Genomic DNA, 14,678 nt, shown 5'->3' with positions numbered 1-14,678 from the left:
GCACACCTGTGGGCAGTTTTCTAGGAGAGAGGGCAGCCGTCTCGCTTTTGTAATCACAAAACTCCATGCATGGATTCCTCCAGTGTGTACTGGGAGAGCCCTAAATCCGTGAGTGCAGACCGCCCCTCCACTAATCACATTGCCAAATGGAGTTTGCTCTCATTTGCTTAATCACTCAGCTGTAATTGAATCCTAATGGGAAGCTGGGTTTCCATCCAGAATTATTCCTCTTCTCCTGCTGAGAAGGTGGTAAAGTAGCCATTTCTTCTCCCCAGCAGCCCCAGGACAGTTTGCAGATGGTTTCATTTCTCCATACTCCATGATGTTTTCCAGAGTTGGAGGAATTATGGCACGGAGATTGTGGTCCACATTCTCAGGGATATTTCTCCTGTTTTTCTCTCTCTGCATCATTGTAAACCCTATAACCATGCATAATGATCCATCCCTTCCTTCCTTCTCCCTAACTCATCCTCCTAAGAGCTCTCTTTAAAAGTTTGACTAAAATATGTATGCAAGTAGGCTACTTCTACCTGAGCTGGCTACAACCAATTTGGAGAGCCCAAGTGAATGCTTCTCAACATATGCTCCCATAGCCACCTGCATACGTATCAGCTAGAGAGTGGTCTCAAAGTGTGGTCCTTAGACAAGCAGCACCAGAATCGCTTGGAAAGTTGTTAGAAATGCAAATTCACAAGTTTTACTAAACCCACTGAATGAGATTCTCTTAAAGTGGGGCCAGAAATGAGTGTTTTATCAAGTCCTCCAAGTGAGCTAATATCTAAGGATCACTGACCTAACGCTCTTGTTAAAAATTCAGATTCCTGGGCCCGCTCTACTACTGACTAAATAAGCATTCACTGGAGGCCAGATCTGGGCTAGGTAGATTACCTAAGTAGATGATAGGTAGGTAGATAGATGTATACATATATATGCACACATAAATGTACATTTTTAAAAATAATTCTAGATTTACAGAGGAGTTACAAAGATAGAATTCTGATATACCTTTTTCCAGGTTACCCCAAATATCTTTAAATATGTTTAATATCTTAAACAGCCAGTGTGCATTAATCAAAACTGAGAATTTAACAATGGAAAAATACTACTTCAATACAGATTTTATTCAGATTCCACTAGTTTTTACATGAGTGTTCTTCTGTCCCAGGATCCAATCCAGTTTGCAGTTTCTCAGTCTTATTTCTTGACCTTTACAGTTTCAAAGAGCCTAAGTCAGGTATTTGTAGAATGTCCTTCAATTTGGATTTTTATGATACTTTCTCATGATTAGATGAATGTTACGGATTTGGGGTAAGAATGAAACATGAATGGGGTGTCCTTATCATCACATCCTGTCAGGGGGTGCATGAAATCAACATGAATTATCATTAATGATGTTCACTTAGTGATCCAGTTAAAGGAGTGTCTGCCAGCGTTCTCCACTCCTAAGTTACTCTTTCTTCTTTTATATATTCTTTAGAAGTCACTAAATACAACCTTAATTAGAAGGAAGAGTGTCAAAGAAGTTGTAGGCATATGTTCAAACCACTAGAATAATTAGTAAATATTTTGAGGGAAATACTTTTAAGCTGTATAAATGTTCAGTGTCTCCCACACTACCGTTAGCATCTATCAGTGGCTCTGATGTGCAACAAATATTACTATAATGTTCTAATGGTGATATTCCATTTCTCTCACTCCTTCTACATTTATTACTTGGAATTGTTCTGTACAGGAAATTCATTCCTTCTTTCTTACTTATTTACTTAGTCTTTTTTATTTCAGTATTGGTTCATCAATGTGTATTGTATTCTTTGGATAATTATTTAATAAACTTGTTCCTTATTTTGTTGTTAATATTGTTCTAGCTTTGTTCACTGGACACATTTTTAGTTAGCTTCTGTGTCTTGTTGACATAACCCCATAATTTTTTCTTTGCCTTTGTGTATTTCTTACTTCCTGACCATAGTTTCATCTTGTATGTCCCCTGCCCCAGCCTTAGAATCAGCCATTTCTTCAAAGAGCCCTGTTTCTTTTTGTTGAAAGATGATATTTCCAAACAAACAACTGGGTAGTAGGTGAGCTGGTTGCTTTGGGGTGTCACTGCCTCAAGGCTCTTTCAGTGGACAGTGCTAAGATACATATGTATGTATACTAATCATGTATACAAGCATATCTCTCTTTCTCTCCCTCTAAAACATGACTTTATGCTGATATTTCTGACTCTTTCTGGCATCACATGGTTCATTCTACCCTGCCTTTTCTGCTTATGCATAAATTCTTCAGCAGTGTGAAACCTGGTTCCCATTATCTACAGTTTATTTACTGTTTTGTTCAACTCACCTCAAGTGTGGAAAGCAGCTCCAGAATTGCTAACTCATATCCCTGTGAAAACTACACAGATCAGAATACCATTTTATGTTCAGTTCTTTGACTCTCTAGCTTTGGAGTTTCTAGTCAAAATGCAATTTTTAAAAGTTATTTACTTAGGCCAACTTATTTTCTACTCATCGCAATCAGTAAAATTGCCTCCGATATTAGTATTACAATTAGATTCATTTGTCACAGCGGCATTCCATTCTAGGATCACCTGATATCCTGGTTGATTTTTTTTTAATCTTGCATTATTATGGTGTGTTGCTCTTAAGGTTTTGACAAGTGTGTGGAATCATGTGTCTACATTCACAGAACTGTGCAGAACATTTCCATTACCCCCAAATTCCCTTGTGGGCTCCCTTTGTACTTAATGCCTCCTTCCAACCCTTGGCATCCATGGATTTCTTTCCACCTCTATGGTTTTGCTTCTTTTTTCTTTCATACTTTATTGTCAAGTTGGTTTCCATATAACACCCAGTGCTCATCCCAACAAGTGCCCTCCTCCATGCCCATCACCCCCCTTTCCCTATCCGTCACCCCCATCAGCCCTCAGTTTGTTCTCAGTATTCAAGAGTCTCTCATGGTTTGCCTCCCTCTCTCTCTCCAACTATTTTTCCCTTTCTCCTCCCCTATGGTCCTCTGTTAAGTTTCTTCTGTTCCACTTATAAGTGAAAATATATGATATCTGTCTTTCTCTGACTTATTTCATTCAGCATAACACTCTTGAGTTCCATCCATGTTGCTACAAAAGGCCAGATTTCATTCTTTCTCATTGCCATGTAGTATTCCATTGTATAGATAAACCACATCTTCTTGATCCATTCATCAGTTGATGGACACTTAGGCTCTTTCCATGTTTTGGCTATTGTTGAGAGTGCTGCAATGAACATTGGGGTCCATGTGCCCCTATGCATCAGCACTCCTTTATCCCTTGGGTAAATTTCTAGCAGTGCTACTGCTGGGTCATAGGGGAGTTTTATTGTGCATTTTTTGAGGAACCTCCACGCTGCTTTCCAGAGGGGCTGCACCCGTTAACATTCCCACCAACAGTGTAAGAGGGTGCCTCTTTCTCCACATCCTCGCCAGCATCTATAGTCTTCTGATTTGTTCATTTTCGCCACTCTGATGGGCGTGAGGTGGTTTCTTAGTGTGGTTTGATTTGTATTTCCCTGATGATGAGGGACACTGAGCATCGTTTCATGTGTCTGTTGGCCATCTGGATGTCTTCTTTGGAGAAGTGTCTGTTCATGTTTTCTGTCCATTTCTTCACTAGATTATTTGTTTTTCAGGTGTGGAATTTGGTGACTTCCTTATAGATTTTGGATACTAGTCCTTTATCCAATATGTCATTTGCAACTATCCTTTCCCATTCTATCAGCTGCCTATTAGTTTTATTGATTGTTTCCTTTGCCGTGCAGAAGCTTTTTATTTTGATGAGGTCCCAATAGTTCATTTTTGCTCTTGATTCCCTTGCCTTTTGGGATGTGTCAAGTAAGAAATTGCTACGGTTGAGGTCAAGGAGGTTGCTTCTTGCTTCTCCTTTAGGGTTTTGATAGTTTCCTGTCTCATATTTAGATCCTTTATTCATTTTGAGTTTATTTTTGTGTATTGTGTAAGAGAGTGATCTAGTTTCATTCTAGATCACGTTGCTGTCCAGTTCTCCCAGTACCATCTATTAAAGAGGTGGTCTTTTTCCATTGGATACTCTTTCCTGCTTTGTCAAAGATTAGTTGGCCAAACATTTGTGGGTCCAATTCTGAGTTCTCTACTCTATTCCATTGGTCTATTTGTCTGTTTTTGTGCCAATACCATACTGTCTTGATGATTACAACTTTGTAGTAGAGGCTAAAGTCTGGGATTGTGATGCTTCCCGTTTTGGTTTTTTTCTTCAATATTACTTTGGCTATTCGAAGTCTTTTGTGGTTCCATACACATTTTAGGATAGTTTGTTCTAGCTTTGAGAAGAATGCTGGTGCAATTTTGATTGGGAATTCATTGAATGTGTAGATTGCTTTGGGTAGTAATAACATTTTATCAATATTTATTCTTCTGATTCATGAACATGGAATGTTTGTCCATTTCTTTGTGTCTTCTTCAATTTCCTTCATAAATTTTCTATAGTTTTCATCATACAGATCTCTTATATCTTTGATTAGGTTTATTCCTAGGTATTTTATGGTTTGTTTGTTTTTTTTTTTTGCAATTGTAAATGGGATCAGTTTATTGATTTCTCTTTCTGTTGCTTCATTGTTGGTGTATAAAAATGCAACCGATTTCCCTGAAACTTTGCTAAACTCTTGGATCAGTTCTAGTAGGCTTCTGGTGGACTCTGTTGGGTTATCTATGTAGAGAATCATGTCATCTGCAAAAAGTGAAAGTTTAACTTCTTGTTTGCCAATTCTGATGCCTTTTATTTCCTTTTGTTGTCTGATTGCTGATGCTAAGACTTCCAGCACTATGTTAAACAAAAGTGGCATGAGTGGACATTGCTGTTGTGTTCCTGATCTAAGGGGGAAAGGTCTCAGTTTTTCCCCACTGAGGATAATAGCTGTGGGCTTCTCATAAATGGCTTTTATGATGGTTATGTAAGTTTTTTCTATCCCAACTTTTAAAGAGGAAGCCAATAAAAAGATAATTTGATCCAAGAGCACAAAATGAGAATTAAAGAACTAGTGATACAATCAAATGAAACAATATACATATCATAGGAATTCCAGAAGAGGAAGAGAGAGGGAAAGGCGCTGAAAGGTACTTGAACAAATTATAGCTGAGAACTTCCCCAATCTGGGGAAGGAAACAGACATTGAAATCCAAGAGGCATAGAGAACTCCCCTCAGACATAACTTGAATCAATCTTCTGCATGACATATCATAGTGAAACTGGCAAAAAATAAAGATTAAGAGAATTCTGAAAGCAGCTAGGGATAAAAGGGTCTTAACATACAAAGGGAGATCTATCAGAGTAGTCACAGACCAATCTACTGAAATTTGGCAGGCCAGAAAGGAATGGCAGGAAATCTTCAATACGATGAACAGAAAAAATATGCATCCAAGAATCCTTTATCCAGCAGGCCTTTCATTCAAAATAGAAGGAGAGATAAAGGTCTTCCTAAATAAGCAAAGTTGAAAGAATTCATCACCACTAAACCAGCCCTGTAAGAAAAAGTGAGGGGAATTCTATGAGGGAAATGTTGCAAGGAACACAACGTACCAGAGACACCACTACAAGCAGGAATCCTACAGAGAACACAGTGACTCTAAACTCATATTTTTCAATAATAACACTGAATGTAAATGGACTAAATGCTCCAATCAAAAGACATAGGGTAGCAGAATGGATTAAAAAAAACCCAAAATCCATCAATTTTCTGTCCACAAGAAACTCATTTTAGACATTAGGACACCTTCAGTTTGAAAGTAAGGGAATGGAGAAATATCTGTCATGCTACTGGAAGTCAAAAGAAAGCCGGAGCAGCCATACTTATATCAGACAAACTGGATTTTAATGTAAAGGCAGTAACAAGGGATGAAGAAGGGCATTATATAATAATTACAGCATCTTCCCATCAGGAAGAGCTAACAGTTATAAATGTCTACGCACCAAATTTGGAAGCAGCCAAATATATAAAAGAATTAATCACAAACAGAAACAATCTTATGGGCAAGAACATGCTAATAGCAGGGAACTTTAATGCTCTACTTAGAGCAATGAATAGATCAACTAGACAGAAAATCACTAAAGAAACAATGGACTTGAATGACACATTGGAACAGATGGATCTGAAAGATGTATTTAGAACTCTACATCCTGAGGCTACGGAATTCACTTTCTTCTCAAGTGCGCGTGGCACATTTTCCAAGATAGATCACATACTGGGTCATAAAGCATCCCTCAACAAATATAAAAGAATTGAGATCATACCATGCACACTTTCAGATCACAATGCTATGAAACTTGAAATCAACCACTGGAAAAATCTGGGAAGCCTCCAAAAACATGGAGGTTAAAGAACACCCTACTAAAGAATGAATGGGCCAATCAGGCCATTAGAGAAGAAATTTAAAAATATATGGAAGCAAATGAAAATAAAAATATAACAATCCAAACTCTGGGATGCAGCAAAGGCAGTCCTAAGAGGAAAGTACATTGCACTCCAGGCATATTTCAAGAAACTAGAAAAAGCATAAGTACAAAATCTAACAGTCCTCCTAAAGGAACTAGAAGGAGAGCAACAAGAACACCCTAAACCCATTAGGAGAAGAGAAATAATTTAAAAAAAAAACTAGGGCAGAAATAAACAATATTGAATAAAAAAGAAAACCAGTTGAGCAGATCAATGAAACCAAGAGTTGGTTTTTTGAAAAAATAAACAAAATTGACAAACCTCTAGACAGGCTTCTCAAAAAGAAAAGAGAGAGCACCCAAATAGAAAAAATTATGATTAAAAATGGATTTATTACAACCAATCCCTCTGAAATACAAGCAATTATCAGGGAATACTATGAAAAATTATATGCCAAGAAACTGGACAACCTAGAAGAAAGGACAAATTCCTAAACACACACGCACTACCAAAATTCACACAGGAAGAGATAGAAAATCTGAACAGACTCATTACTAGTGAAGAAATTGAATCAGTTATCAAAAATCTCCCAACAAATAAGAGCCCTGGGCCAGATGGCTTCCCTGGGGAATTCTACCAGACATTTTAATCAGAGTTAATACCCATTCTTCTCAAGCCATTCCAAAAAATAAAAATGGAAGAAAAACTTCTGGACTCATTCTACAAAGCCAGCATCACTTTGATTCCCAAATCAGACAGAGACCCAGCAAAAAAAAAAGAGAACTACAGGCCAATATCCTTGATGAATACGGATGCAAAAATCCTCAACAAGATACTTGCAAATCGAATTCAACAGAATTATCCACCATGATCAAGTGGGATTCATTCCTGGGTTACACAGCTGGTTCAATATTCGCAAATTAACTAATGGGATACACCACATTAACAAAAGAAAAGATAAAAATCATATGATCTTATCGATAGACGCAGAAAAAGCACTTGACAAAATACAGTATCCCTTCTTAGCAAAGTGCTTTTCAAATTTATTCATGCTCATCCATGAATCAGAAGTTCCTTTCTCTTGCTGAGCAGGATTCAGTTGTATGGGTGTACCTGTTTGTTGATATGGTCACCTGTTGACAGATGTCTTAGTTGTTTCCAGTTTTAGTGATTACGAATAAAGTTACTGTAAACATTTGTGTGCACGTCTGTGTGAGCATAAGCTTTTAATTCATCTGGATAAATCCCTAGGATTGGAACTAACTGCTGCTTGATATGTTATCTCTATATTTAACATTTTGGGATGCCACACTGGTTTCCAAAGTGGCTGTACATTGTACACTCCTGCCAGCAACGAGCAGACATTCCTATTGCTTTGAATCTTCTCCAGAATTTGATATTGCTGAGTTTTTTGAAAGCTTTTATTACAGTGGTATATCATTGTGGTTTTAATTATATTTCCCTAATGACTAATCTTTTCCTGTACTTATTTACCATCTATTTTGTGTGTATGTCTTTGTAGATTTTATGTCCATTTTTACTTTTCTTTTTTTACTGCTGAGTTTCAGCACTTTATATATTCTAGATGTAAGTCCTTTATAAGATATATGATTATCTCCCAGTCTCTGGCTTGAGCTTTCATTTTCTTAATACTGTCTTTCATACAACAAATGTTTTAAGGTTGCATAAAATTTGATTTATCTTTTTTTCTTACAGTTTGAGATTTTGTTGTCATATCCAAAAACTCTCTGTAAAACCTAAGACCATTACAGATTTCCCTTTGTCTCCATCTGAAAGGTTTTTTAGTTTCATATTTTAGACTTAGGTCTATCATCCATTTGAAGTTAATTTTTAAAGTTTATTTATTTACTCATTTTGAGATACAGTGTGCACACACCAGTGAGTGGGGGAAGGGCAGAGAGAGGGAGGAAGAGAGCAAATCCCAAGAAGACTCTGTGCTGTCAGCACAGAGCCCAAAGCGGGGTTTGAACTCATGAAACTGTGACACCATAACCTGAGCCAGAATAGAGTTGGATACTTAACGACTGAGCCACCCAGATGCCCCTAAAGGTAATTTTTATATGTAGTATGAAGTATATGTTGAGTCATTATTTCTGTATATGAATATTCATTGGTTTCATCATCATTTGTTGAAAAAAGAAGCCTTTTTTCACTAATTGCCTTTTCATCTTTGCCAACAATCACTTGACTATATTTGTATTGATCTATTTCTGGACCTCTTTTCTGTTCCACTGATCTAATTGTCTATCCTTTTTCCAACCTCTCACCATCTTGATTACTGTAGCTTGGGATTGATAGTAAGTCTTGAATTTATGAAGTTCACTAATTTTGTTCCTCTTTTTCAGTTGTTTTGACTATTCTAGTTCTTTGACTTTCTGTATAAATGTTAGAATTAGCTATTGATATATACAGTAAAAGCTTGGATTGCTAGTAATTTGTTCTGTGAGTGTTCTGCAAGACAAGCAAACATTTCTAATAAATTTTAACTTGATAAACGAGTGATGTCTTGCAATACGAGTAGTATATGATGCCAAATGTCACATGACCACAACTGAGTCAATGGTTCTTGAAATTCGGTTTGATAAACAAGTGCTTTGGACTACAAGCATTTTTCTGAAATGAACTATGCTCACAAATGATGGTTTTACTGTATTTTAAAATGCTTGCTGAGATTTGGAGTGAGATTGCAGTGAATCTATAGATACAATTGGGAAGTTTATTGAAATGATTTTTTAAATTTCTTTCAGCCATGTTTTATAGTTTTCAGAATATAGCTCCTGTACATATATTTTTTAAGATTTATACATAAGCATCACATTTTTTGATATTGTTAATGGCATTATTTTAATTTAAAATTATAATTACTTATTGCTCATATGTAGACATATGACCTTTGTGTTTTGAGTTTCTATTCCACAACTTTGGTTAACTCATCTTTTAGTTCTAGAAGATTCTACATAGACATTTATGTCATCTGCAAATAGAGACAATTTTATTTTTTCTTTTGTAAACTATATGCCTTTTGTTTCTTTTTTTAATTTTCTTTTTTTTTTAATAGTTTATTGTCATGTTGGTTTCCATACAACACCCAGTGCTCATCCCCACAAGTGCCCTCCTCCATGCCCATCACCCCCCTTCCCCTCACCCCCATACCCATCAGTCTTCAGTTTGTTCTCAACATTCAAGATTCTCTCATGGTTTCCCTCCCTCCCTCTCCCCCCGTTTCCCCTCTTCTTTTCCCCCACCGTCCTCCATTAAGTTCCTCCTAATTCTCCTATACATGCAAACATATGGTAGTTGTCCTTCTCTGCCTGACTTATTTTGAAATCTGGCCATGTTATGCTGAGCCTTTTGTTTCTTTTATTTTTTTTCCCACTTATTCCTCTGACAAGGACATGCAATTCAATCTTGAATAAGAAAACATTGCCTTGTCATTTCTTACTATTAAGCATGATGCTTGTTGTAGGCCTTAGTACATACCTGTTATTAGTCTTAGGAAGTTCTCATCTAATCCTAGTTTACAGTTTTATGATGAATGCATATTGAATTTTATTTGGTGCTTTTTCCACATGTATTAAGATGATCATATGGCCTATCTTATTTAATTGGATAACATATAAATTATAATGATTGATTTTCAAATAATGAACCAGCTTTCCAATCCTTAGATGAAATCCACTTACTTATGATACAGTACCATTTTTTATAAATTGCTGGATTTATTTTGTTAGTACTTTTTAGGAGTTTTGCAACTATGTTCATGAATGGTATTAGTCTTTTCTAAAATGATACCTTCATTTGGTTTGGGAATTAGGATAATACTAAACTTAAGAAATGAGTTATTTTCTCTCCTTGATTTTCAGTAAAAGATTGTATAGATCATGTATTATTTCTTCCTTAAATGTTTGGTAGAATTCATCAGTGAAACTACGTGAGGTGGGATCTTTCTTTTTGGAAGTTTGTATGTGTGCATGCATATGAATTCAGTTATTTTTAATATATTTAGAACTATTCAGATTATATATTCCACATTCACTGTTGATAGTTTGTGTCTTTCAAGGGATTCATCTATTTCATTAAGTTGCTAAGTTTATTGGCATAAAATTGTTTATAATATTCCCTTACTACCTTTTGCTACCTGTGGGATCAGTCAGGAAGGTTAGCCCTTCTTTTATTCCTGATAAAGTAATTTGTGATTTATTTATTTTTGGTCAGCTTTGACTAGAGATTTACCATATTTATTAATCTTGCCTAATAAGCAGATTTTGATTTTTTTAATTTTTTTAAAATTTTCTCTTATTTTTCCGGATTTCAGTTTCATTGATTTTGCTCTTTTATTACGTATTTTTGCTTTTGGGGGACTAGTTATTTAGCTCTTCCCCACCCCTTATTTCTTAAATGGAGGCTTCAGTTGTTATTTTCAATATTTCCTCTTTTCTAACATAAGCCATTTGATGATTACAAATTTTCTACTAAATACCGCTCTAGTTGCAGTCTATACATTTTGATATGTCCCACTTTCATTTTCATTTAGTTTTAAATATTTTAAATCCTTTTTGACCCATGAGTTATTTAGAAGTGTCTTGTTTAATTTCCAAGTGTTATTGATTTCTAGTTTCCGTTAGGTCTGATAACACTTCGTATTATTTCCATTCTTTTAAATTTGTTTTGTTGCTGTTGTTTTTTAATGGCCCAGAATATGGTCCAGCTTAATGCATGCTCCACCTACACTAGAAAAGAATGTATACTGTTCCGTTGTCCTCTGGATTGTTCTATAAATGTCAATTAGGTCAAGTTGGTTGATGGTGTTGTTGAAACTCTACATTTTGAAAATGGACCATTGGTAATCTTATGCACACTGAAAATTAAGAGCCACTTGTAGAGAACTAACACTGATTGGGATGAAAGTGTAATGGAGGTTCAGTGTTGGATGGGAGTTCATATTTGTTATGTTTGTGAAAGCCTAGTATCATCCAGTCAGTCATCCATGCTCAGGATATAAGCTTAATAATAGATATCTCCCAAGCACATTACAAGAACAAGTTTTTCCTCTTGTCTTCATCTCTAGATCTTTTGTCCATTGAATGGCCTTTGATGCTTTTCCTCCAAATATTCTCTCTACCTCTTTCACTTGTACCAGCCTTTCTTTTTTTTAAAGTTTATTTATTCATTTTTGTGAGAGACAGGGATAGCATGAGTACAGGAGAGACAGGAGGGACAGAGAGAGAGAGGGACGGAGAGAGAATCCTAAGCAGGCTCTTTGTTGCCAGTGTGAGCCTGATGTAGGAGTCAAACTCATAAAACCATGAGCTTATGATCTGAGCTAAGACGAAGAATTAAGACACTTATCCAACTGAGCCACCCAGGTGCCCCATATACCAGCCTTTCTTTTTAAATTTTTTTTCAATTTTTATTTATTTTTTTGAGAGAGAGAGAGAGATAGAACATGAGCAGGGGAGGGGTAAAGAGGAGGTAGAGACAGAATCTGAAGCAGGCTCTAGGTGAGATCCCTAGAGCCCAAGACGGGGCTTGAACTCATGAACAGTGAGATCATGACCTGAGCCAAAGTCAGCCGCTTTACTGAGTGAACTACCCAGGTGCCTCATACCAGCCTTTCTTAAAGTGTGTTTTATTTTTTTAAAAAAAAATTTAATGTTTTATTTATTTCTGAAAGAGAGAGTGTGAGCAGGGGAGGATCAGAGAGAGAGAGAGATAGACAGAATCAGAAGTAGGCTCCAGGCTCTGAGCTAGCTGCCAGCACAGAACCCAACACGGGGCTCAAACCCATGAACCATGAGATCATGACCTGAGCCAAAATCAGACCCTTAACCAACTCAGCCACCCAGGTGACCCTAAAGTGTGTTTTATAAAATACTACGTCCAGGAGCAAGAGGTGGGGTTGTGAGTAGTGTATTAATTGCTTAGGAAACTGCTGCATATTTCCATGTTGAAATTCATGATAATTAATGTCATAACAGCTCTGAGAAATCTGGAATAAACAAACCTATTCTTTTATTTAATACCCCTTCCTTCTAATAAAAAAATGCATAATACCAACTACCTTATACAGTTTTTAAGATGGGGTAACATATATAAAACACATATTTGAAGGTTGGGCACATAGTATGTGGTCAGTAAAAGTATATTACTATGATTTATAGTAGATGGTGTTCTTGTTGATGCTGTTTTAATTTTAGATTTATTCCATTGGCTGACCTTTCAAAGCTGGGATGAAATGAAGGTGAAAAAACAATCTTGGGAACGCAAACACCAGGAAAGTCACAAAAATTAACCTGAGCTTTACCTGTCTCAGTACATTTTTATTATAATTTATTGATTTTAGTGTTCTTGTAGTGTATCACATTCATTTTAAAGACCTTCCCCAACTCAGTTTGTCAACCTAAATCTGTCTCCCCAGGATCAGTATCATTGGTGTACCTGGGCATTTGCCAGTGCTGTACTAAGAAAATCAGGCTGTGCAATATCATGGATGATGCACCTAGTGTGAACAACAGCTCAGGACTTCACACAATATCTTCAGCCGTCCTCATTCAACAGCATCACCAAGGAAGTGCTGTGTACTCAGAATTCAAAGTGCTTTCCTCCCCAGCTACTTACCCTTGTTCCTTTGGTATCTCTGAGGGAACTTTATTGATGCTCTGCTTTCTTTTCTTAAACAGGTGGGCTCTGCATTGCACAGTCTGTGAGAATCCCCCAAGAGCGCAAAGACAGAACCATTGACTTTGATAGAATTATCAAACAGCTCCTGGACACCCCCAACTCCAGGGCCGTCGTGATTTTTGCCAACGATGAGGATATAAAGTAAGGATGATACGATGTAACTGATTAATATGCATGCTGCAACTTTAGGAGACAGAAAGATTAGGATACTGGCAAAGAAAGGGGAAAAGATAGCACAGAAGCAAATCTATAATTACACAGTGGGAAAGTCTGTACGTGCTTTCTCCCCTACGCACATAGTGATAGCGAACCATGGAAGCAGCAGTGTGTTCCTGTCATGTCTTCCCCCTCTGTTAGCAAAATAAATGTATTCAATTACTTGTAAAAAGAGAAAATCACTGGACCTTTCAGAGGTTCTTTTCTTAAAAATATATCCAAATGTAACAGACTTTTATCCAAAGAATTGTTCCTCTTAATGTAAAACAGGAAATGTCTTATAATTCTGGCTATATTACTACTGCGTAACACTCAGTATGTTCCAAGCCAAGCTTGTCTACCTCTACATCTCCAGGCCATCTCTTTCTCTCTTTTCTTATCTTGATTCTCCTTGGGGTAAAAATCCAATTGGGATCTTGACTTGCCTTTTTTTTTTTCTCATTCCTTATATTCTTGGTCAAGCTAATTAGAGCTAACCTTTGTTTCTGGAACATAATGTGCCCAGAATATGTTTCTAAGACACAAATGTGCCCTGCCTGATTTCTTCTCTGACCACTACCACCTTGGTCCAGAATATTTTTTTATTTAGAATACACAGTAATTACACTTGCTTAAAAATATTTTACAAATCCAGATTTAACAAAAAGGTTCCATTCATCCTGTGCCTAGCTACCAAGTTCTCCTCTTCAGCTGCAATGCCTGATGACCAGTTTTTTGTATACTCTTCTAAACAGAGTCTGTATATTTTTACACAATGGTGGCATACAGTATGTACATCTTGTTCTGTTCCCTCCTAGTCTTTACTTACTATTTTATCATGGATATCTACGAATGTAAGTACCTATCTAGTCTTTTTAATAGCTGTGCAGAATTCCATCTTATATCCATACTATAATTTACCTAAATGCTCCCTTATTGATTGACATTTGATTACAGGATTTTGCAATTATAAGTAATGCTGCAATAAACTTCCTTTTCCACAAATCTGTGCACACAAATATAAATATACACATTTATAATATTAATATATACATATCATATATTAGATGGATATATGATACTAATACAATACAAATATATACATGCAATTATATTATTTTGTATATTTATAAGTGTTTTTAACATAAATCCCTAGAAAAGAAGTTTCGAGAACAAAGATGTGTCCCAATATGAATTTTATTAAGAGTGAAGCTTCGGGGCGCCTGGGTGGCTTAGTCGGTTGAGCGTCCGACTTTCGCTTGGGTCATGATCTCGCGGTTCGTGGGTTCGAGCCCCGCGTCGGGCTCTGTGCTGACTGCCAGCTCAGAGCCTGGAGCCTGTTTC

At 36.6% G+C, this 14,678-nt stretch overlaps 1 protein-coding gene across 1 annotated transcript in view; it reads left to right on the top strand.

The window, feature by feature from the left end:
* Window positions 1-14,678, top strand: part of GRM7 (glutamate metabotropic receptor 7) — an 871,267-nt gene that overhangs the window by 427,147 nt on the left and 429,442 nt on the right. Inside the window, exon 3 of the mRNA XM_077763719.1 lies at window positions 13,139-13,280. Within this exon, the coding sequence (XP_077619845.1) occupies window positions 13,139-13,280 (142 nt within the window). The remainder of the gene's footprint in view (window positions 1-13,138; window positions 13,281-14,678) is intronic.

The sequence above is a fragment of the Crocuta crocuta genome, unplaced genomic scaffold (genome assembly GCF_008692635.1).
Source record: "Crocuta crocuta isolate KB4526 unplaced genomic scaffold, BGI_CrCroc_1.0 scaffold184, whole genome shotgun sequence".
Classification (NCBI taxonomy): Eukaryota; Metazoa; Chordata; class Mammalia; order Carnivora; family Hyaenidae; genus Crocuta; species Crocuta crocuta.
Note: the sequence above shows the minus strand (reverse complement) of the source record. Positions and strands in the feature narration are given on the sequence as shown.